The sequence below is a fragment of the Solenopsis invicta genome, chromosome 9 (genome assembly GCF_016802725.1).
Source record: "Solenopsis invicta isolate M01_SB chromosome 9, UNIL_Sinv_3.0, whole genome shotgun sequence".
Taxonomy (NCBI): domain Eukaryota; kingdom Metazoa; phylum Arthropoda; class Insecta; order Hymenoptera; family Formicidae; genus Solenopsis; species Solenopsis invicta.
Window position 1 is genome coordinate 17222207 of NC_052672.1, and position 25354 is coordinate 17247560.

Genomic DNA, 25354 nt, shown 5'->3' on the forward strand with positions numbered 1-25354 from the left:
AAAGTCAATTTCATTAACAGATGTTTACACAAGTCACCGAGAGATCGACTTACGCAATATTAAACAAATTTAAGCTTTTATAGACGTCGTAGGACACACGTGAATTTACAAATAGAATACATATATACATATACATATACATACATACATACATACATACATACATACATACATACATATATATATATATATATATATATATATATATATATATACATACATACATACACATATACATATACATGTATACACGAATCAAGAAAAAATTGTGTGTGTGTGTGTATGTATGTATGTATGTATGTATGTATGTATATATATGTATGTATATATGTGTGTGTGTATATATATGTGTATATATATATATATATATATATATATATATATATATATATATATATGACACACGGAATACTACGATTCTTGATATATTGTCGCAGTCTTCCGTTACAACGTGCGCTTTACGCTTTGTTACTATCTGACAAAAGCCGCTGCCGTTTAGAAACGATTTACAAATTATAATCACGCTACTCAACTTTGATGAAAATACGTTTGCTTTTATCAAAGTGCTTTGTCTTGTTTATACTTGCGAATGGTATTTATGCGGTTTGAATTTCGGAGGAAGCAAAGCTGACTCGACTCGTGTTATAAAAACTGTGAATATTCCTCCAAGTATGTGCTCACGTCGTTATGTATATTATGAACATTATGAACAACTGCGAGAATCCATCATCGAAACCGCGTACTGTACATTTGCGATTCGCTATGAAAGGAAAGAAAACAGAAAAAACCAATCGCGTTTCGTCATTCTACGCGCAAAGGACGCGAGGGGTTCGGCAATCTTTGAGCGTCGTTACCCTTCTCAACGTCGCCGTTGAGAGGTGATGACCAGTCAGGATCGCGAGAGAGAAGTTCCAGCAGAATCGACTCGCGTGATTGCCGAGTCTCCTGAGAATCCTGCGCATCGCAATAAGGAACCGCTTCATTTTCGGCATGTACCATGAAGATGACGACGCATTTCTCCCTCCTTATCCTTTCGTCCACTGAGTATGAAACAGATGCGGTTGTTTCCATCGCCACACGAAACGATCTTATCACTGACGATCTTCATGACGTCGTGATACGGAAAAGTCGATTACCGTTCGCCGGAAGGTCGGCGCGCGCGATACCATGCACAAATTCGTTTCCGGTTCGTGGTAATACGTGAGAAAGCGAAGCGTCGTGCAGATTGTACCGGCGGTAAACGACAGTCGTCGCTTCTGATGAACGACGTTGTTAGTTGTTACGATGACGATAAGTCCCCTATTGCTGCTGATTCACTTGTTGTGTGGCACGCTTGCCCGTCTGACCATCAGGGTGGATGGGGCGATTGCCGTCGCATTGGCGCTTCCAAAACAAAAGACACACAAAATAGCGACATTAGCGCGCCACCGTCTTCATCACATAAATGAGCTAAATGTTCTCCTGTCTTTCTTCTCTCTCTCTCTCTCTCTCTCTCTCTTTTCTTTTCCGGCGCTCCTTCTCTCGTTTGTTACATCTAGCCTCCCCAGTTTCGCTCTTAATCGGCTCTCTTTGTTTATGAATTTTCGTAATGTGAGATCGATTAATCAACTGGCGCTGGAACGAGATAATGGTGTAATATGCAAACTGAATAAAATGCAATGTAGTTTTGATGAGAATATAAATGTTCATAGCAAATCTCTGAAGAAACATATTCGATTAGAATATTGTTGTTCTACCTCTCAACATGTCCCTCCTCTTTGAAGACATGCTTAATGTTTTCGAGAATATTTACAGTTGACACATTATCGAATGAAGAAGCAAGAATCACTTCTGTTCTTCATTTGCCACACATTTGCTAAATTATAATAATACCATATAAAGTTCTCTCATTCACGCAAAATTCTTAATGACGTGAATAAATCGATGATACCGACAAGCTTGTGAGGAGGAATGAACTCGGAGAGAAGGCTCGCACGATGAAAGTTTTCCCCATGATCAGAGTTTTTCATGATCGGCGTCCTCTACCGTGGCACAGCAAAGAATTTCGTTCCCTCTTTGTCTACTTTTGTCATTTAGAATTAGTGCGATAGCTTTCGGTTACCTGAAAAAAGTCAACGAAAGAACATAAAGCGGAATTTTGGTGAATTTCGATACCGAATACTTTTTGCGTATCTATGCTTTAATTAGATTTGCAAAAATGGATGTATCGGATACTCGAAAAAAATTTCAAGTTTTAAAATGTGCATGTTTACACGTACAATTATTCAAAAAAATGCCCTCACACAGCACGTACTAAATTAACGTTAATTAAAATATAAAAGTGTATTTGTTTCATCAAAAGATATCGCTGATATTAGTCAACGTGAAAAATAAATATCTGACTCTTGAGATCTAACTTTTGCGATGGATGTCGAATTTGTACTTTGCTCGTAAAATGTGTAAAATTAAACTTTAGCATCTAATGTTCATTAGTCACTCGTACATAATTATAGAAAATTGTTTAAAAAGCAAAATATTCATAATTACATAAATCTGATAACTTTAGAAACAAACGTGTACGAAATTGATTTATATTATGATATTTTCAAGTGGAACATGTACTTATTATTAACGAGAATATAACGACAATGTTGATCGTTAGTTCTATAAATCCAGCCTACGGTCTCGAGACATTCAAAAGTGGATTAACCAGTTACCAAGCAGAGTTGTGCAATAGCCAGCTGGGTCGTCCGGGACTATTCTCCGTGTCGTTACGCTCTTATTGCTACGACTTAGCCTTACATATCTTGAAAGGTAAATGTGAAAGTCTTCTCCACACGGAGAAATATACAGCACGTCCTAGAAAATATTCCGCTTCTTTCTTTATAAATTTCTTTATCAATTTTGTTAAAGACCATTTAATTTAAATCTTGAGTTTCATATTTAATACTTTTTTTAACAAATAAAAATAGACAAAAAAATTCTATAATCCTATTATTAGTTCCATAACACTAATATAATGGAATATTATACATTTTTTTAACAAAATGTATTGAAATTTACAAAAAATTTTATTTACTATTAAAAAAAATGTCTTCTTTTTACGTATTCTACATGAAAAAGTAATATCAGAAATTATCTTCTTTTTTTGTACGATATCTGTGTTTGGGCATCCCAATAACATCAAGTACAAATCAAACTTAAATCTAACGATCAAGAAAATTATTAAAAAATTATTGGTTTGTTAAAATCACATGCGATATTTTCAAAATTATCCGATCAGGCTAACGCAAACCACAGGCAATTAGAGATATATTCTCCAATATAGAAATTATATCTTGCGTTTGCATATTTTGTAATATTAGAGATGTTGTGTGTTAATTATATTCTATATAATTTAATTTACTAAAAATTATAATTATATTGTGAGAGTGCAGTCGACAACAAGCAATAGTAACTTCTGATTTTCATTTGGAGAGAATACTTGTATGTAATTCACTGTTTAGATATAGATATATTCTTGATGTTTTTTTACCTATTACACAATATTTATGTATTATTGTGTGTAGCATACATAGTTTTCGCTGTGTTATTGACATATTCTGATAATCTCGAAAACAATATCCTTTGAAGCAAAAATATTATGAAATAATATTCCTTGGAGGTCGTTTATAAATTAGTTATTATTACTCATTCGAAGAAATATATTATTAAAGAATAAATAATGTGACAATACATCCTGTATATGAAATGTGTACATTGAGAATTCTTTCCAAATGACAAAATGTGTCCCTCTATTTTCTCCGATCTTCATTTATCTTCAATTAATATAATTAATTAATTATAGTACCATGCCACGGTATTGCGACACCACCTTCCTACCAAAATTAAGCGCTTCTATTCAACTAACCGATACATAGAACATGATCTAGCGTTTGCACAAGCATTACACAAATTGCAATCTTAAAATCGACTTTATCACGCACCAATAGTGAATTTTGGTGAGAGCTGTGAAAATGTGATAACATTGGAAAATAGAACTTACACCATCATTAATATATTCCACAAATTTTCATATTTAGTATCATAGCCACTACAGCTCGATATACAAATATAAATAGAATCGAAAACAGGCTGAGAATGCAATTTTCCTCCAAAATATACAAGATTCATGCAACCAAAAACGAGGGTGTAACAAGTTCTGAATTTTTACCAATACAAAGAATTCTGTCAAGTAATTTTAGAATAGATCGCTAAAAAATTGCAGCATACTTGCTAATTCTAAATAAATATTTCTTTCTTCTTTATAAACTTTTCATTGTTCAATTGATCTCCAAACATACTAAAAATTAAATTAATAAACTTATAAAATAAGTAACAAAGATGAAAATCTATAAAATTTATTTAAAAAAAAATAAAGAGAGAAAATACTCAAATTTTATTTGTATTTCTACTTAAAACTTGCAATTGCAAGAGTACCGATAATTTGACATTTTCAATGAGAAAAACTCAAATCCAAATTGATTGAAAAAAGATTGCAAAACTCAGTAATTTACTTTAGCATCATTTCAAGTATATAATGAAGACAAAGAAAGACTTGCGTGTTAACTGTTCTAACATCAAAAATTTTCCTTTTATCTCTATTACACAATACAAGTACAACCAAAATAACTAATGTTGGAAACAGCTAATAGTTATGTACAAACTCTTACATATTTTTCATAAACGTCCGCAAATTTCAATAGAGCAAGTTACACCCATTTAGCAGATTTAGTGGTTTTATTATATAGTAACTCACTTGGACTTGGGCTGCATTTCTCCTGCAGCGGCTAATAGCGTATCCCTACGATGCAACCGCATGCTGACCCTTCGCTCTTGTCCACCTGCACCCGATGCTGAAAGAGAGCATCAGAAAAAACATAATGCATGAAAAATCGCAAAAGAAATACAGCCAACATTCCTACGTATATTGTTTCGTATCGTCAACTCGCTGCCATCGTGCTCGTTTCGTAAAACTCTTCTATGGTTTAACGCTTTTATGGTTTCTGCGCGCACGCGCGCGCGCGTTTGTGCGCACACAGATACATAAATATGTTTATGTATATGTACAATTACTTTATGTACATAAAATGTGTGTGTGTGTGTGTGTGTGTGTTGTGCGTGTGTGTACACACACACCCCCACACACATACGCACGCACGCACGCACGCACGCACGCACGCACGCACACACACAAACACGAAAGCTTCCTACCGCCTCTCGGTACACACAGCAGAATTTCAAAGTTTATACACAAATCCAAAAGCAGACATAAGGGAGTAGCAATGTTTGTTCAAAACGGTTTCTTAACAGAATTTCAAAACTCGGCTCTCTTATAAACTTGCCGACATTTCAGTCAGTACATTCAATCGTGCAAGTAATTGATCGCCGAAGAGAAAAACAGGAGGTAGGAAAAAGAAAATAGTCGTAGATAGAAAAGAGCACTCGTTACATTGCAAAGCACACGTTTTTCATAGTATGTATTGTATATTATACCCACCATGAGTAAATCTGCAATCTAAAACTATTTTCAAGTGACGACATAATTTATATTCAAAAATCGTAACAGCGATCTAAACAAGTGTGCACTTAAGCTCGAAATATCGTCGCATTACAAAATTTCAATCGTATTCAATTTTATTACATCAATTTAAGTATACGATATTTCTATCGGTATTTACACAAAATTTTAAATACACTCGATGTAAATAATGATAGTAATGACAATGATATGTATAATTTAAATTTTAAAAATTAAAATACTATTCTATATAAATTTACGTAGGCTAACGTAATTATCCAACATACTTATAATAATCAATAAACTTAAACATTGTTAAGTGATTTGGCTAATATTTTAAGTATATATTCAATTGTAAAATTTTGACGTAATTGTATAAAATTTTACAATTCTTTGCTTTTCTAAAATTTTTTATGTTACTTTGTTTAAATATAAATAGATTATTTTAAATTTTATTAAATCTTATCGTCACTTCTCTTAGCTACTGTTGTAATAATAATAATAAAATAAAAAAAAATGTAAATAAAGGTAAATTTCAAGGATCGAGTCTTATTTTTAATCGTATGTAGGATATACTTATCAGATTGATGCATCATATTCATGTATTTCAAAAATATCTTACGATTAAAAAAAATGACTCGACATTAATTGGGTGACTCGGGAAACAATGGATAATTTTTCACTCTTGGCAATTGAAATGGAAAAATTAATCATTTTAACAAAAAAAAAAAAAAAAAAAAAAAAAAAAAAAGAACAAATGTGAACGTCAATGTTTAAAAAAATAAACCAAAATAAGAAAATGACACGCTTTCGTGATAGATGATGCGACAAATTTAAAAGTTAGACGAAAAGATTTTTCTCTTCTCTTTTGTCGATGTATTTCTAAAATCGTCGAGCTCTTCAAATTATTCACGCTTCGGTTTTTCCATTCAAGCCAAGTGAGAAATAATTTTGATAAGGATAATCGACAATGTCGTGTGGTGAGATAAATAAAGAGACCAGTCCTTGAATGGAAAAACATTTATTTGCTACTTTTTCTTCATTATCATTATCATCATCATCATCACCATTATCAATAAAAAACAGGCTGAATACAGATAAATATACGATATGAAGACATGCTAAATAAGTAAAGAAAAACAGGAAGAATGGATAATTAAGATGACGTCCGTCTTGATCTAGTGCGTAGGAAGAAGTTGGCAGTGTCTTTACGAGATATTAATAACAATAAATCTCATTTGATTGTTACGCCTAATAAGAACCAGAGTTTCCCTTGAAATTACAAAGATCATGGATAAGTAGCAAAGTAGACTTTATCTTTCCTATCTAAGCTTTGGTAACTTTTTTACGTCTATAGACGCTGCCTTGTGGCATATAGTGTATATATATATATATATATATATATATATATATATATATGAATGTGTGTGTGTGTGTGTGTGTGTGTGTGTGTGTGTGTGGGGGACATTTAATTAAACAAAAAAATCAAGCTACTGAATTGTACAAGTTTGATTTGTAGCTCGATTTGTCAATCGGACTACTTCTTCCATTTCACCGGAACGTATTGTTAAACGTATTAAAAACTAATACGTACGCTTAATTAATTATGGAGTATGCAAGTTGATCGAAGCTTCACAATCGTTACAGAATACAATTGATCAAATGATGAAAATGTCAATGACTAAAATAAAGGAACACAGCATTGTTTTCTTTTTAAATATTAAATATAATTAACAACGCGTTTAATGCGATTAAAACAAATAACTTGACGATTTTTGTTTACGATATCGAACGTAGTACGTTTCATGCTTATTCTTCTACAAATGTGATGGGGAATATTTAACGCCATATTTGAAATTTGATAATCAATAATAGCAACAAATCGGAAAGATTTAATTTTGGATATAATAACAAAAATCAGTCATAAGACTTCTAATCAAGTACGGAAAAAAAACAAAACAAAAAAAATCAACAGTCTTTAGATCATTTTTTTATTGCTTAATAGTGAGGTTGCATATGTGTTTGTGTATATGTATGTGTGTGTGTGTGTATCATTCATTGATATTCTTAACATAATATACAAAATGGCTATAAAATGAATTAGTTAATAAACATTTGGTTTTTACTGTTATGTGCTTTTAAAACAATGTAACTAATCAATGCAAGAACGTAAATCAGTCGACAAAGTATCAATTAATTAATCTCATATCTTTTAATCTTATAAGTATATAAAAAGGGAAGGACATAATCTAATCAAAACTTGAAAGGAACTGTAAAAGTTAGTTGATTTTTACCTCTTGATCAGTACAATATCGTAGTTTTGTGGCAAGATACGTGTAATTACTTACACAGAAAGTGATATGCGATTCATGTTAGAATTTACGTTGGAATTCGAATGTCACTTTGTATAAATAGAAAAGCAGATATTCTGCACGAACATTAATTTTTTTTAACTGTAATAGTGATGGAACGGTATTGTAAAATTTTATATAAAATAAAAAAAAAAGTTTAGAGAGCGATTCAAATATTATGAAAATGGTCATTTACGACACTGCGAACAAATTTTCAATGATAAATGTTATCAGTCTATTAACTTTCGGTCAGTCTAAATGATAAAAAAGTGTAAGAATAAATAAGTTACGAAAAATTATTAAAGCCATATATCCCTATTTTAACATCAATCTTAGTTTATAAACTGCGCTGCGCATAATCTGTTTCATTTTGCTAAACTGCTTTTAAAATCGAATCAGTTTCGCTAGATAACAAGCGATGATCCGAAAATACACGAAGAAAATCCAAAAAGAATAAGATGCAAAGAAACGTTACACGGCAATAAAATTTACAGACATTTCTATTCATAATAAAAAAAGCATTTATGTGTACCGCAGCAAAAAAAAAACGTATCGTAAAAGAAATCTACTATAAAAAAAACATCTTAGATGCGTAATGATTGTTAAAAATAATTTTAAATAAAATAATTTGAATATTTTTGTAAAAATTATATTCTTATGTTTAATTTTTTCTCATTTTATATCTTGATTTCATCATATCGTTACTGCAATTGCGTCTGTGATTATCCACAAAAAAAATGTATTTATGTTCTGAAATTATAGTTTCGGTTGTATTAATATATATATATATATATATATATATATATATATATATATATATATATATATATATTAATTATTGTAATTTGGTATATAGATGCTTATGAATCGTTATCGTAGAAAACCTTAAATAATAAAAAAAAAAAAAAAAAAAAAAAAAAATAAAAAAATCAATTTTGTCACTATAATATCATATATGCGGCAAGAATACGCGTAGCAAAATATGATGCACTTCTCAACAGTTCACAAGCGCATCGATCCTGTGTGAGACCGCAAGAATATAAAATTATCAAGTCTAATATATGCTTACACGTAGATTATATATGTATGGTAAAAAAAAAACTCGTATTTGCTCGAGATATTTCGTGTCGGCTGTTACGATCCGATCTAATTAATTTCACTCTTATGTGGGGTTTTAAGGCAATTTTGTTCGAAAGTGACCAAGATTTCAATATACATATTTGCATTAATAATTCGACAATATAGATGATACAAAGAATACAAATGCATCTGTTATGAATATCATATAATATTGTATAAAAAATATGTGTGTGTATATATAACTTGTGCAAAATACCCAGTATGAAAATTACTATCTCTTTCGTAGAAAATATTTTTACTTCTAGAGAGAAACTATCGAAATCTTGGCATAATTTTACGCACGAAAATATATGAGAGATCGCTCAGTACGTGATGTATGAGGATGCATTTATCCCTTTTTTTTTTTTGAAGATTTTTTGAAGATCGTAAGGTATATCCGTTTTTAAATGCAAATACCAACGAAAATGTCGAGGAGAATTCCCTTAAGAATGTCCAGGTTACCCTGCGGTTTACCATGAGCCAAAGAATCACTGGAATTCGTGCCGTGGCTCAATGCGTCCAAATCGTCTCTGGTTATCCATTCTATATAGCGTTCACGTTTCTCCGCTTCAGTGTTCTCTAGAGATTGCAAACCATCCGTACAACCTACCTGCTGCAGATTCTGTAAGTACAATCTGCCAAGTTGGCTAATAGAGTATCCGATCTCTAAGCTATCTTTATTGCCGCTTACGGTTTCCTGCGTGGCGATACTCGCTACAGGATCGAGGAGTCTAGATTGCACCAGTTCGGCAGCATTGATAAGACTATCGGATCGCAGTGACGATTCGCTCGCACCTAAATTATTCCGTCTTATATTTCTTTCTGCAGTATTCGTGTATAAAAGATTATCCGAATCTGTTGTCACACGAAACGTACTCTCCTCGAGCTGGGCGTCTTTAGGATGACCGACGGAATTTTGTATGGTAACGTTTGCTTCATCGAAAGAACCAACTGAACTGGACTGGACGGGAGCACGATCAATTGGCACGGTTGATGCGCGCTCAAAAAAATCAACGTCCTTCCGATGCCTCTGTAAAAAATACTCGCACTTCTCCCGATCGGTCTGAGGATATTGGCTGTTAATCGGGTGATTCTCCCGTTTCAAGAGATCCTGACGTTTCTCGCGCTCCCTGGGTAAAAAATGTAGACTTCTACCAACTCGTTGAAAGAAACTGGGTCGTTTGCGTGTTTTATTCAGCACCATTAAATCGACGGACTTTTTCGTCGACTTTTGCGACGAATCGAGACTTCTCTGTTTACCATGGAAAAAAGTTTTTTGTCGCTCTTCCGGTAGAAGGTCCAGACTCTTACAATCAGCGGTGGGTGGTAGATAATCGATGCTTCTTTCGAGTGATTCTAAACTTCTATGCGTTTTTTCCTTGTTACGGAAAGAGAAATTTCTACGTTTGTTTGTGGATGCCTCCTGCAATAATTCGCTACTGCTCTTCTTAAAAATCTCACCCTCCTTCTCGAGGAACTCGACGTTTCCCGAATCGCGACGCGTGTCGTAAGCGGTAGTAAGACGTCGTGCACCGCTCACCGTGGGACCCTTGAGCTTTTTGTCAACGTCGTAATCAGCATAATCTTTCTCTTTATCCGGGCCACCAAAGCAATTCATCGAGCCACCTGAGATCATCGCGGCCTCATTCCTGTCATCCATCACCCGTCGAATGCAATTTGAACCACCTGTCCCTAGATCCTCAAACATCACGACCTCGCGATCTACGTCTTTCTCAGTTTTATGCCCATGAAAAAAATAACTCTGCTTATCGAGTTGGCGAGACGCAGCGTTCGGACTTCTCTCACGCGTTCTACTCATCATCGGCTGATAATAGTGGCCAGACGTGGTCGCGGGATTTAAATCAGCGGTACGATTGGGACCTAATTCCCGACTACGTCCTAAATTGAGATTGGTCAGATCTAGAGAAGTCGCTACGTCTGGCGGCGGCGGCGGCGGCGGTGGCGGCGGCGCCGCTTTACTACCCGGCGTGGTTGACTTGAATGTACTGAACTGACATGGATTTGCCACGCGTGTCGCAGCGACGGCAGCAGCGACGGTCTCATTGCAGCCAGGCGCGGGCTGTTGCGAGTGTTCGACTGTCACATTACGTTGCGTTTTTCGTTCGGCAATAGCGAAATTCTGTTGGTTTGCGCAGAATTGTTGGTAGAATTGTATTTTACCTTGAAGATCACTCTTGTCCTGATTGTCCTGGTCGCCACGAGTCTCCATCTCGCGTTTCTGCCGGATCGCTCGCAGACTAGCGTTCGGTCCAAGCGTCGGGCCTACCGTCGCTACAGACGCGTTCGGCAAACATTGCCGCGTGTAGGGTCTGAAATCGGAAAGAAATCTAAAATAACATATTTTACAATAAACAAGTAATGCAAAATCGCAAAAAATCAAATGTACTGTGCATTATTTTAAGAAAACTATATAACATTAAATGAAGTATATCAATAGAGTGGAAAATTATATTTTGCAAGATTTGAAAAGCTGTAATTTTTTTGTCATTTCTGAAAAGGACTGTCTTCTACATTCAACAAATTTGCCTTAAATGTGAAAATAAATGTACGTTGAATTGAAATTTGTAAGTAAAAAATTAAATATTAATGAAAAAAATTTCTGCAAAATATATTTCTCGTGTTGCTCGAAGCAGCCATTTCTCGATACATTGCCCCAGACGCCAAAAATAGAGTACGCTTGAGAGCAATGAAATGACCATGCTATTTATAGACATGAAAAGGCGGCATAGTGTAAAGGTGCCATCGCTAACGGGCCGCCAGTTTAATACCTAAAAATTTTTCATAAAAGTGGACGTCCTTTAACGACTTAAAAATAACCATTGGCTGACCTTGATCGATGTTCCTGATCATTGTTGGTCCCAGAAGGCAGCACCGCATTAGATGGTTGCGAATGCATGGGTGCTTGCTGCGCAGAGGGTAACGTCGGTTGTCTCGCGTTACCAAATTTTAGCATATTCCAGTCGAAAACATAGTCGTAGGTAAAGCCTTGACCATGAAACAATGTCCGGAAAAGTTGTCGGAGATGCGAATAATCTGGTCTCTCCTCAAAGCGTAAGTCTCGACAGTACCTTAAATACGACGCAAACTCCACTGGAATTATTAATAAAATGTTTACTATGAAGTCAAGAAGTGTAATAGATCAAAATTCTATATAAAATGTTTATAGTATTATTATTGCAACGACAAATTTTGTGATTTAGAGCCAATTTGTGTGTGTGTGTGTGTGTGTGTGTATGTGTGATAAACAATCAAAATATTAATAATTTTCAAATTATAAATTTCAATTATACATTTCAAATTATAAACAATTAAAAACCAATTTTTACAAACCAAATTATCAAACCAAACGGATCATAAAATTATATTATTCTTGAAAGTTTAAATAAAGTTTAAAATATTTTATTTTAAAATATAGTTAATTAGTTACAGATATAACAAAAAAATAAAGCTAAACTTTCTCAACATTTTCACTAAGAACATAAATTCTAAAATTCTAAGCAAGTTATTAAAAACATTAATCTAGAGATCCTAAATTATTTTGTGTGTGTGTGTGTGTGTGTGTGTGTGTGTGTGTAGTTTCACAATAAGTATAAAATTTGAATTGCGCGGAATTTTTCTATCGCGTGATTTTTGTTGTTCAACTTTTATTTATAAATTAATAAAATTTATTATGGAGCACTACATAATTGTAGAACGCATACATTTCGTGAATTTCATGAAAATGGCGATACTAATTTTTGCAAAAAAAAATTATGTTTAGTAACAAAGGGCATTTTCATTTAAACGGCTATGTTAATAAGCAAAATTAGGGCTAGGGCTTCCAAAATTTACATGTGATTTAGGAGAAATCAATGCATTCGAAATGACTAATGTAGATTTTAATCAAATGTCATTGAATCATACTTTTTTGAAAACAATATTGGAAGAACTGTTATGGTGAATGAAGTGTGTTATAGAAGTATATTGACTAAGTTTTTATGACCTGAACTGAATAACACAACGAATCTTTGTTTTCAACAAGATAGAGTCACATGTCATATAAATGGCGAAACAATCGCTTTGTTGCGCTTCAAGTTCTCTAGTTCATTAATTTCATGAAATGATGATACCTATTGGCTACCCAAATCATACGATTTAATGTCGTTAGATTTCTTTCTTTAGAATTATGTTAAAAGAAAAGTGTGCCAATAATCCATAAACGATTAACGTTGTCAAAGCAAACACTGTCGCTATTGTTGAAATACAATCGTATCTTTGCGAAACAGTGATCGTAATTCAAGAAAAAAAGGTCATTTAGATGATGTAATATTCCACACATAATTTATGTCTGTCTTTATAAAGAAATCTTGATTATCGCAATTCTTTGTTGTTCTATTTAATAAACAAATCTTACATCTCTTGTTGAAACATTACACAATGCGTGCTAGTATTTATAAAAAGACTTACCAGGATAACCCTTGCAAAGTTCTTCAACAGGAGTGGACATTTTTTTTTCGGAAATGCGTTCATACTTTTGTCTCTTGGTTGCCGCTTTTAATCCCTGCCAAGGTAAACTTCCCCTATTAAAGTACATGAGGACATAGCCTAGAGATTCAAGATCGTCCCGTCGTGACTGTTCGATTCCCAAGTGTGTATTTATACTCGCGTATCTGTCATCATAATGAATGAATTAATCAACATATTATATATAAATGTGTGTGTGTGTGTGTGTGTGTGTGTTGTACAGTTACTATTATAACCGACCTAGCAGTTCCTGTCAGATTCTTGTTTTCTCGATAGGGTATGTGCTTGTGTGTGCGCCCATCACGATACTTTTTAGCCAATCCGAAATCTATAATGTAGACAAGGTTTCCTTTCTTTCCCAGACCCATCAGAAAATTGTCTGGCTTAATATCACGATGAATGAAGTTGCGACTGTGAATGTAATCTGTTCTACTTATCTGTAGAATAGAAAAGTTAAAGCACTGTTATTATAACTGTACACTGTGTTTCATGCACATGCTTCATGCTTCAAAGATTATATCCAAAGATATAAATAAACTATTTATTCAATGTTTAGCTCATTATTGTGTGGACACAATACTTGCTATAGATTATTGGTATTATTTCTGTTGTGAAATAGAAATATTTTTTCTAAGTCTACAAGAGTGCAAGATTTTACAAGATGAGACTAACTAATCCATGTATTGCTAATTTTTAATCAATATTTTTAGTATTAAAAATATATTTACAAATAAATATATAAGTATATATAAAATTATATATTGCCATTTATAAACACACATTTAAAAGTATGGTTGAAAAAAAAATACATATATGTATATATATATATATATATATGTATGTGTATGTGTACCTATATAGATAAAATTAATACAAAACATAGTTCAAATCTTTTAAGAAAAAATATATTTCTTAAGAATATAAACAATTCTTTTTAAGAATGCATACAATGATACATTTTTCTGCAAAATGAAGTAATAAATGCTTGAATACAATCACATTATGAACTTTGAGCGAGGCATTTGGCACTCTGTATATATACATTGAACATTCATATAAGAAGATGAAAGTTATCTGTTTAGCCTTTTATCTCAGAGTGCAACCATGGATGCAACATAAATAGAATCTTGTCTTGCAATGTATAATAATGGAATAATTACGTGAAACTGAGATTTTAATAAAATAAAATGTAATTTTTCTTATCAATTAAAATGTCTATTGAATGAATTGTGTAAAAAAAATAGAGATTTTAAAAATGTTTAAGAATCATATCTAGAAACATGGAATATTGCTCTAACAGAAAAGTATTTTATTTTGGCACAAAAAATAATCATTGATTTATTTTTATTCATACAGCATCTAGACAAATTTTTGTAATATAAAGAATATTTATTTACCAATTGATCGGCAAGGAGCAGGACCGTTTTCAGAGAAAAACGTCTTGAACAAAAATTAAATAAGTCTTCTAGAGATGGTCCAAGTAACTCCATCACCATCACATTATAGTCACCTTCCGAACCACACCATTTTATAGTTGGTATTCCAACTAGAATATTAAGAATAAGATTATACTAATATACTAATATCCTAATAATAAATTAAAAATATAATTTTCAATTAAATTTAAAAGATTACAATTAAAATATAAATTAATTATATTAAGATATCACATTTTCTTTCCTCTTTTCCAAAAAGATTATAAATTTATATTACTAGTGAAATAATTATAGCAGAAATGTTATTTAACTAACACAATAAAAATTATATAATATACATTATAAAACTTAATAATTATACATGTCAAATTAGTATATTTCTTCATACAATCTTTTTTTAAAAGTTACCACTAATTTTCACTCAATTCATCAATTGTTAGAATAATTAAATATTTATCTTTCTATTAAAAATTCTATTTCAAGTTTGTAATTTTTTTGTCAATATGCTAACATTAGGATGAAATATATAGACAAGCAGAACTTAGAGATACAGTCATAGTGGTAAAAGAGAAATGATATTGAATCAGTTGATAAATAAAGAATGCAAATACAGCTCTCAGTACAAAATAAACAATTAATTGATATGTAAAGAAATATTGATTTACTTACCACCTCCTTGCATCATCTTGTAAAACTTTGATTCTATATGTAGCTGTGGATGTCGTGTTTTTATACATTCTAACTTGATAGCGACTTCCTCACCCGTAGAAATATTGGTACCTGCGAATAAAGGAATAAATCCAGAAGGCTCGTTTCCGCACTCACATATACATCCACACGGTGCGACGTAAAGAAGACAAAGAAGACGAGAGTGGAGGAATGGAAGATGGGAATAACGGAATGAGAAGAGAAAGAGAGAAAAGGGGGAATAACATACGAGTTGGCGCGCGGTTTCACGCTCTCCTGCGTGGAATACACGAAATCCACTGTATACACGAATGATGAGAGGAGACGGGAGGGGGTGAAGAGGGGAGGGGCAGACGGCATCGAATGGCGAGCTTGACGAGAAACGAGGAACTCGCGCGGGCATGCGGCTGACGAACGGCAGAGAGAGATGAGGGGGATGAAGGGAATGAAAGGGGGAGGAGAGGAGGAGGAGGAGGAGGGGGGTGCTTACCTAGGTAAATGTCGCCAAAGGAGCCGCTCCCGATTTTCCGTCCTAGCCGGTACTTATTACCGACACGTAGCTCCATCGTACACAAGTCTGCACGGCGCACCTCGATGGAAGTATCACGATCGCGGTTACGGTCACGGTGGCGGCGGCGGCGGCGAGACGATTAATGTACACACACCAACGATCCAGCGTAAGATAGGCAGCGCGATGCAGCAACAGCAGCAGCTGACCCGATGTGTGAGCGTGGTGGAGCGATGCGCCGTTCGCTCTCGCGCGAACGGAGACGGACGGCGCGTGCTGGGTACGGTACGCTGGCTCGCTCGCGTTACTGGCTCGATGGCGATAATACCTCCATACTCGTCGCACAATAACCCGAATTGATCGATCTCGAACCTACGGGCATCTCTTCGTGGCTAGTTGCGACGAACAGAACAGAACAGAACACAGCGCACCTCGTTGCGATGGCGGTCGCGCTGACGAAGGCGGCGCTACGCTCGCGCGCTGCTCTCCTCGCACTCTCTTCTCCGTCCGTCGCTTTCGCTTCGCCGTGAGCCGTCCGTGTCCCGTGCAGTCTCTGCAGTCCCCCGTGTGTCCCGTTGACGGCGGCGCTGCCGATCATGGTGGAAGTATTACATGGTGTGTGCAAAATCCGCAAACCACGCCCCTTTTTCGCTTCGGATACCGCTCAGACCCCAGGTGTACCAACTTCGAAAAATTAAATGTTTGATAATATCAGGTTACTACAACTGTTATGATTGCATCTTTGTCCCACTCTGCTATATGTTCGTTGTGTCCTTTTCTCTGAAAGAATTGCAGTTTGTACCGTTTGTAGTACGCGTGATTTCGAAAGACGTAATTCGAGAGATTTTATGTGAAATATACCGTTTGTTTTCTGTTCCTGAACTCCCTGAATTAGTGTACACTTAAAATAAAATGGATATATATTTGAAAGTTAGTGAAAGCAAGAAAGAATGTTCCAGTGTAGTCTAGTGCAGGAATAGAAAACAAGCCTTTAGTGAAGATGGTGCGTCGGTGCATTGTAAAATAAATAAGAAGCAATACTTAAAAAATGATGAAAGGAGAAAAAATAAAAAAATGAAAAAATTATTTCCGCAACAAAAACATAATTTTTGCAACAAAAAATAAACATAGACCAACTTTTGGTGACTTAGTCAACGATTTGCGAAAATTTTTAAAGAAAGACTGATTCTGCTTCCTTTAGAGTGTTATTATCTCAACAAGACTGCATCGACTTTCGTGGTAGATGAGCAACCTATACAAGTCAAACTTCCACAAAAATTAATCAAAGTTTGTAAAATATCAATTTTACATTTACTCGCGGCATTTTGTGCAGATCGAGTAAAACGATCGCGGCTTTTCAAGCGGAACGATCTTAAGAATTTTATACATTACTCGCGGCATTTTATGCGGATTGAGTAAAAAAATCGCGACTTTTCAAACGGAGCGATCTAGAAAAAGCACTATATATAGTGCAGTTTGCGGCCTTATGGCGGATCGAACTAATTTGGGAGATAATTAACTGAGAATTCTTTAAAATTAAATTTTTGTATTTGTTTTTTCTTTTTATATATTGAAAGAGACCTTCAAAGAGTCATTTTATTGCATTTTATGTAATTTTATTTGAAGCCTTTCCAGTTTAATTTATGTTAATATATGAACAAACTTCTTCAATTATTGTAAAATATTAAGAAATATTACTTACATGCAAATCACACTCTTCCTTCTGTTCGAGGCTCTCGTACGATATTCACGTATGCGATAAAAAAAGACCGAGAGAATACAACATGATGTGCGTGCAACGAAGACAACTACATTCAGTTGTAACAACTTTGTGGAGTTAAATAAGATTGGTACACCTGGGGTCTGAACGGTCAGAAAACAAGCGAGAGGGCAAAGAATCAGAGAGAGATGCTTGCAAACTGCACACACCATGTTACTTCCACCATGCTGCCGATAGGCAGGGCGAGTGGGGCGAGCGGACGGGGACACAGGGGACACACTCGATACGCTCGACACTCGACTCCCTACGGCGGGTGATCGACCGGTCGCGCGGCGTAACACCGATCGATGTATCGCGCGCGAAAACCTCGTTGACGGGTTCGACGGCGCGACCGCGACGACGACGGGACGGAGTAAAAGATCGAATCTTGTGGTAAACGTCGATCCGATTGCACGAGCGCGCCTGACGACCAATGAGAGCGCGCGTTCGCGTCTCGGTGGGGCATCTGCGCCCTGCGCCCGCTTTGCCCACGGCCCGCGGCGTCCAAGCGGACGATCGGTGACGATCAAGCACGATCGAAGATGCACCAATCGCGACAGCGCCCTCGCCCTCGCGACATTACGTGCACCCGTGACACGCGTGAACGTAAACGTTCTTCTCTCACCTCTCGCGAGACGCCCACCACACACACTGAAGGAAGGGAAGGAGGAAAGAAAGAAAGGAGTGAGATGATGATTGCGCGAAAGAAGCGCCCTCCTTTCGAGTTTGCTATGCATCCATACACCCTGCACTCTACACAACAACACACACACCCACCCACCCACCCAAGTCCGTGAGCACGCACATTCGAAGACGATAGTGGCGCGCTCTATAAACGTTTTATTTATAGCGCGGCGGGCGGGTGCACGCTTAAATTGGACAAAAATTGACTTGTCCACTTATCAATCATATTGGAATATGATTGGATAGATCCACGAGATAAGATCCAATCATATTGAATCTCGCTTTGTTTTGCAGTTTTCACATGCGCAATGGCAAGCAACGGCTTGCGCTCTGTGTTCTTATCATGGTTCATGGTTCCCAGTTGTTCCATGCGTTGTGCAGTTGGAACTCTCGAATGCTGATTGCGGTCATGTTATAAGTGATAACCAGCTGTTAGCCGACAAACGTCGCAATTGCGATCGTCCACGGTTTGTGACTCGATCGCGCTTATTCGAAAGTACATATGGAAGTACGCAAGTAATCTTTTATCGCTGCTAAATTCCATGTTATATGTGAAACATGTCGCGACATCGAGACGTCCGCTCTATGAATTACTCCGACGGTAAGTGACTACCGCATGTATTGTGAGTCGCTTTATATCCTGCTAAAAATTGTTTTAATTCTTATGAAGGATCTCACAACTTTAACGATAAACTTTATGATGGTTTTTCTTTTTTGTGATTATTCTCTTTAGAGATATAAAAAATGACAATGTGGTTTTAAATCTGTTTTTTAGATAGGAAATAATTATTTTTGACTAATCATCACAGTGTTTTTTTATGTGTTAAAATAAAAACGTTTATTTTTTTTTATATATATATAGAGTACGATGGTTATGATGATGTTTATGGACATTCAGTAGAGGACGATTATTGTGTGTCACCTAGTGGTATGTGTTTCACACAATTTCTTTGCTATTTCTTATGAAATGTAATCATTTAATAATTGCAAATATGTGCTGTATACAGTGGAGCAGTTTTTATTCGATCGAAGCAAACAACAGAATATTGCTTCGTTCATCACAGAACCAGATATAGTGGAGGACAATGAAGATATCGATGAGCCTTCACTAGCAACCAATGAAGAGAAACATAACCTTTCGGAATTGGAAAGGGCAAAGTTAATATCTTGTTTGGAAACAATTAGAAATGTTATAGGGGAGACAGTATCTGATTCTAAATTAAAGGAGAAGATTATTCTGTCAAATTTTGATGCAAACACAGCACTTGACGCTATTTTGAAGGAGTCGTCGCCGAAAAAAGACACTGGTACATTTATTATGTTATAATATGTATTAAAATTCAAATATTAAAATAATATTAAAAAAAGTATCTTAAAATATATTTATAGATCCAGTGGGGAATAAGAAACAATTGGAGAGGCATCCAGGTATATATTGCATAAGATTTTACATTTTATATATTTTTAATTTTATATTGTAACATTGAAAATATTTAGGATTATACATTAGAATTCCTTAATGACCTTGCTTTTTTTTTCATGTTTCTTCTTGTACTGGACTTCATCGGTAAGGTAAGGTGTTTCAGTTGATAAATCTATATTCACAATACCTAGATTTTCTTTCAAGAAAGAACATAATTTATCTAAAGATTCTACGTGGACTATACATCAACCAAATAATATAGATAACTCAAAAGATACAAATTATTCTCTCGAAAATTTTTCATCATTAGCTGGGCTCATTTCCCATCATACAGAGTCCATGAATTCAGATACAACAAAAATATCTTCACAGAATAATACACATACGCAGCCTTTCAGTTCTTTAGCAGCTTTAACTGCAGATTATTTGCAAAAATCAAATTCAATTAATAATATAGACTCTGGAGAAAAACATCAAAAGCCAATCTTGCAATTTGTTATTCCAAAACTATCAATTAAGAAAAAGGAGTGTGAAGAAACGAGCAATATACATTTACCAAAATTTCATAACATTGATAATAAAAAAAGACAGTCGGTATCTACAAATATTTTGGGCAATAAAATTGACTTGCTCCAGAAAGATTTTTCAAATATGGATATCTTCTCAAAAAGCAATACTGTAAGAGATGTGAAGTTAAAAGAACAATGTAAAATTCCAAATAGTATTTTAAATGAGATTTGCACTTCATCATCTGATGATTGGGTAGACTTGAGTATTGCTTTAAAGAAAGCAGAATTGTTAACTGACGACACTTTTTGCAACGTTAACTTGACTACTTCAAGAAAGTTGTATCATGATATGCATAAATTAGAAATATGCCTTGAAGATAATAGGGTAACATCAAGAGTGCTACCTGTCACTTTAAATTTATGTGCTTTGAGATATGTTAAACTTCCATATAAAAAAGAGAATGTGTCGGTGTTTGGAAAAACTTTATGTAAAAAGTGGAAGATAAAAAGACCAGTTCTTAAAACTATTGTACAATATTCTAACACAGTTAAACCTTTTGATTTTTCTACTCCATATTCAAATCGATCTTAACAACAAGATATATTTAAAAATAAATAGGTGAAACAGAATCCAAAATACGCAACATTTATACAAGTATATATTTTTTTTAGAGTGCTAGAACTTTTTTGAAAAATGTAGAAAGAGGAAAGCATAATAGGAATAATTATATTTTAATTATGTACTTTTACATCTTTAGCATTATAATTATACATCTTTTATCCTATTGTATTTATGATAGAGACTTGAGGAAGGTATAACCGAAATGTTTTTAAATGAACAAATGTATTATTGTATATATACAATATATGTATAGTATAAAGATGTCCACATAAAAAATTATATACATATATATATATATATTTATATATATATATATATATAAATTATTATAAAATGTAGCAATATATGTAATAGTATTATTTGTAGTGTATTTACATTACACTACAGTAATTGTGTGTGGCTTTTGCATTTTACATATGTATAACTTCTATAATTTTATATTAACAATATAGTAACGTATGATTCTAATTTCTTCTCATATAATGTAGCATAGCTGAGAATAAATTTTATGATAGGTAGCAAATCATCATCAAAACCTGCGTTGCAAGTTACAACACCGTCTACCGTAAAGGTCGTACCGACTGGGACAAAACCTGTTGTGAAAGGTTTTGATTTAAGTGGTGTAGAAAATACAGATTTACTGAGTCCACGTTGTGGAAGTCCGTCTTCCAACCGAAATAGTCCTGAGATCAAACGCAAAGAAGATATCGTACAAAAGGAGAAAAGAGCAATCTCATCCAAAACAAATAGTCCAAGATGTCAGTCACCAGTATCAGGCCATGTAACACCGGAATTAGATTCCAAAGTAAAATCTAATACATCTGAGGATAAAGCGGATATCGAAGCGATATACAAGAGTAAAAGAGGCGACAGCAAAGAACAGCTTCACTTGGTGGTTGTGGGACACGTTGACGCTGGAAAAAGCACATTGCTTGGACGACTGCTCTGTGATTTGGGTCAAGTGTCACAGAGACTTATCCATAAATATCAACAAGAAAGCAAGAAGATAGGAAAGCAGTCGTTTGCTTATGCTTGGGTACTCGATGAGACTGGTGAAGAAAGGTGATTATGCAACGCATCATATTATAAAATCATCGCAAGAAAATATACCAGTTATAATGCGTCTTTAATAGAGAGCGAGGAATAACAATGGACATAGGCCACTCCAAGTTTGAAACAGACACAAAATCTATCACTCTCCTAGATGCACCTGGCCACAAGGATTTTATTCCGAATATGATAACCGGCGCTACGCAAGCAGATGTAGCTTTATTGGTAGTCGATGCAACCAGAGGCGAGTTTGAAACTGGATTTGATAGTGGAGGTCAGACGCGCGAACATGCCCTGTTATTACGATCTTTAGGTAGTTCTCTCCTATTTTGTGATTTTTTTTAATTATTAAAAAATTAATGTGTATCTATTTCGATGTATTTAAAATTCGAAATTTTTATTGAATGTTTAGGAGTATCGCAATTAGCGGTAGTTGTCAATAAACTAGATACTGTAAATTGGTCTAAAGACAGATTCAATGAGATAGTAGACAAAATGAGTGTATTCCTGAAGCAAGCTGGCTTCAAAGATACTGTCACTTTTGTACCTTGTAGCGGTTTATCTGGAGAGAACATTGTAACGAAACCAAAGGAGCAGCTCTCTAATTGGTAACATTTCATATTTCGCATTTTTATTTTTATCTATCTCTTACGAAATAATTTCACAGGTATACCGGACCTACTCTAGTCAATGTTATCGATAATTTCAAATGCCCAGAGCGACCTATAAATAAACCATTCCGTTTTTCGGTAAACGATATATTTAAAGGTACTGGATCTGGATTCTGTGTATCTGGTCACGTTGAAACTGGTATGGTATCCTTGGGTGATAAAGTTTTAATACTACCTCAAAATGAGATTGCAGTTGTTAAAGGTTTGTAAATTAAGCTTCTATGCAATAGTGGTTCATAGTAGTAGAAATCATGTACACCTTTTAAATATATTTTAGGTCTCCAGTCGGACGAAGTTTCGATGACAAACGCGTTCGCCGGTGATCACGTCGCGTTGACATTAGCGGGAATCGAGCAGCAAAATGTGGGTATCGGCGACATTATTTGTAATCCGCAAAATCCGGTACCCGTAACGACCTGTTTTCAAGCGCACGTTGTTATATTCGCGATAGCGAAACCGATCACGAAAGGGCTTCCAGTTGTGATGCATCAGCAATCTTTGGTACAGCCGGCGGTTATCACGAAATTAATAGCGCAACTTCATCGAAGTACTGGTGACGTGATCAAGAAGAAGCCGCGTTGCTTACCGAAGAATTCTAGTGCGATTATTGAGGTCGTAACGCAGACACCAGTCTGTATGGAATTGTATAAGGATATTAAACAGCTAGGTAGAGCTATGTTACGTTTAGAAGGTACCACCATCGCAGCTGGTTTGATTACAAAGATTTTGTAATTCTGATGAGATATAAATAGAATCTCGAGTAACGTAGTTTGTATTCATTAGAAAAATTTTACTTAGATCTAATACATACACATATATATATTTATATATATTACTATCATAAATACTAATATGATAAATATACATTACACAAAATAACTATGTAAGCTCTATAGGTTGTTGGTTTATGTACAACAGTACAGAAAACTTTACTCAATTACTCAAGACTTTTTTTCTTAGTTAATATATAAGATATATATATGTATATATGCTACAGTATATTTATAATTGTTTATATCTTCATTGAATAAGTTGTGAAATTAATTTGGCTATTTAATAAAAATATGATTACATTATTTTTGTCAATAATTTATGGCTGTGTTCCACTGTTCACTGTCAATGTTGAAAATCTATAGCATATGTCATATGCATATACATAGATCTTCAGTATTGGCAGTGACTATTGGCGGAATGTAACAGTTATTTTTTACATTATTATCTATTGATTAAACCAATTTTGTAGTCATATCATTATCAAAAAAATAATCCAAGTTGTCAAGGTTTTTTTCTATATATTTTCATGTGTCTATATTTTAGAAAAGCTACAAAAATTTCTGTAACACAAGAGTTATAATAATCATAATAATTTTAGACAAATTAAATATATTAACACATTTTTTCATAACAAAAAATATTAGACGTTTGTACAAATATATAGTTACATATCTATCTCTCAACGATATTTATTATGACTAATACTAGTAATTTTTAGTTTTTCTTATATTAAAATGGATAAACAATCGACAATATCATATTAACTTATATTAACATATATTTGACATAAATATATAAAATATTTTTTGTTTTAATTTTTTCATCTCGCACAACTGCTACAACCTCCAAAAAATGGAATGTCAACATTGTTTCCTGTATTTGGTCTACCGAGTCTACGTGTTGGAGGACGTGGTCTGCATACAATAAACAATTATAAAAGTTATTATCTTATACGTTTACCATTTGACATGGATGTCTCAAGAAAAAATCATACCCAGAACCTGGACGATAATCCTTTGAATATTGACTTCCTGATCCATTCATGCCAGGACTGAACAATGTCTGGAAACTATTTCCAGCATTATATTACAATTACATGTAATGTATAAAGAACCAATGCAGTTAATTAGTCAAAAAAAGTCACGACTTATCAGATAGCGTTAGAGAAGACCATTATACAGAATTATATACTTACAACATGATGATCATATAAATTATTCCCGTAAAGAACCCAAAAATTCTTTTCAGTCCCCATGGAATGGATTTTACCACGTTCCCCTCTACAAGCAGATTATTATGTATGAATTCTATTGTCTTTTGCGCTGCAATAGATTAGTTAGGTTATATGGTATATTACCATCCGTTACGTAAACCATATTCGAAGCAATACGTTCGTCGAAAATTGATTTAGATACAAAGTTTATTTTCAATTCTTCAATCTTTGCGACGTACAATTCTGCACGCGATTATTACGCATAACTCGCAAATCTCGCAATATCTTGTAACACGTCAGACAACCACAAAACAAGAGACAGATTCTTTTAACTGGAATGGACGCAACGCAACAAGCCACTTCGTAGCGATCGAACATGATTGGCTCTTACTTTCAGAACCAATAAATCAACGACGAGATTCAGCGGAAAACTAATAAATATCTTGATATTAGAATTTGTTACTCGAGGTAGTATTACTTATATA

General features: G+C 34.4%; 3 protein-coding genes across 7 annotated transcripts; 1 reads left to right on the forward strand and 2 right to left on the reverse strand.

Moving 5' to 3' along the window:
• Window positions 1-487: 487 nt before the first annotated feature.
• Window positions 488-18652, reverse strand: LOC105201902 (casein kinase I). 5 transcript variants are annotated; one of them, XM_039453602.1, is made up of 10 exons: window positions 18094-18652; window positions 16147-16751; window positions 15639-15749; window positions 14931-15079; window positions 13774-13970; window positions 13477-13679; window positions 11859-12120; window positions 11191-11339; window positions 4778-4874; window positions 488-1383 (listed from the first exon to the last, which is right to left on the reverse strand). In XM_039453602.1, the coding sequence occupies exons 2-10, from the start codon at window positions 16220-16222 to the stop codon at window positions 1314-1316; spliced, it is 1314 nt and encodes a 437-aa protein (XP_039309536.1). In that variant the 5' UTR covers window positions 16223-16751; window positions 18094-18652; the 3' UTR covers window positions 488-1313. The 5 variants fall into 5 exon arrangements, with proteins under 5 accessions (XP_039309536.1, XP_039309535.1, XP_039309537.1 ...); XM_039453601.1 differs by having other exon boundaries at window positions 488-1387; XM_039453603.1 differs by lacking the exon at window positions 488-1383 and adding an exon at window positions 1482-1614 and having other exon boundaries at window positions 18094-18650.
• A 298-nt stretch (window positions 18653-18950) lies between these two features.
• On the forward strand, window positions 18951-23657 carry LOC105201822 (HBS1-like protein). The gene is made up of 9 exons (XM_011170035.3): window positions 18951-19208; window positions 19470-19535; window positions 19615-19914; window positions 19997-20035; window positions 21677-22223; window positions 22295-22524; window positions 22624-22819; window positions 22879-23084; window positions 23160-23657. The coding sequence occupies exons 1-9, from the start codon at window positions 19166-19168 to the stop codon at window positions 23612-23614; spliced, it is 2082 nt and encodes a 693-aa protein (XP_011168337.1). The 5' UTR covers window positions 18951-19165; the 3' UTR covers window positions 23615-23657.
• A 591-nt stretch (window positions 23658-24248) lies between these two features.
• On the reverse strand, window positions 24249-25247 carry LOC105201821. Its single transcript, XM_011170034.3, has 4 exons — window positions 25014-25247; window positions 24852-24936; window positions 24651-24725; window positions 24249-24570 (listed from the first exon to the last, which is right to left on the reverse strand). The coding sequence occupies exons 1-4, from the start codon at window positions 25030-25032 to the stop codon at window positions 24477-24479; spliced, it is 273 nt and encodes a 90-aa protein (XP_011168336.1). The 5' UTR covers window positions 25033-25247; the 3' UTR covers window positions 24249-24476.
• Window positions 25248-25354: the final 107 nt, after the last annotated feature.

Bases quoted from the DNA above. Each gene is read 5' to 3' on its own strand.
- LOC105201821 (XM_011170034.3), bottom strand. The intron at 24,726-24,851 runs GTAAGTATATAA...TGCTGGAAATAG, and splicing joins ATTTATATGATCATCATGTT to TTTCCAGACATTGTTCAGTC. The intron at 24,571-24,650 runs GTATGATTTTTT...TATTGTATGCAG, and splicing joins GATTATCGTCCAGGTTCTGG to ACCACGTCCTCCAACACGTA.
- LOC105201902 (XM_039453600.1), bottom strand. From the start codon at position 16,222: ATGGAGCTACGTGTCGGTAATAAGTACCGGCTAGGACGGAAAATCGGG. The intron at 12,121-13,476 runs GTAAGTCTTTTT...TAATAATTCCAG, and splicing joins ACTTTGCAAGGGTTATCCTG to TGGAGTTTGCGTCGTATTTA. The intron at 11,340-11,858 runs GTCAGCCAATGG...TTCCGATTTCAG, and splicing joins GATCAGGAACATCGATCAAG to ACCCTACACGCGGCAATGTT.
- LOC105201822 (XM_011170035.3), top strand. From the start codon at position 19,166: ATGTCGCGACATCGAGACGTCCGCTCTATGAATTACTCCGACG. The intron at 19,209-19,469 runs GTAAGTGACTAC...ATATATATATAG, and splicing joins CTCTATGAATTACTCCGACG to AGTACGATGGTTATGATGAT. The intron at 23,085-23,159 runs GTTTGTAAATTA...AATATATTTTAG, and splicing joins TGAGATTGCAGTTGTTAAAG to GTCTCCAGTCGGACGAAGTT.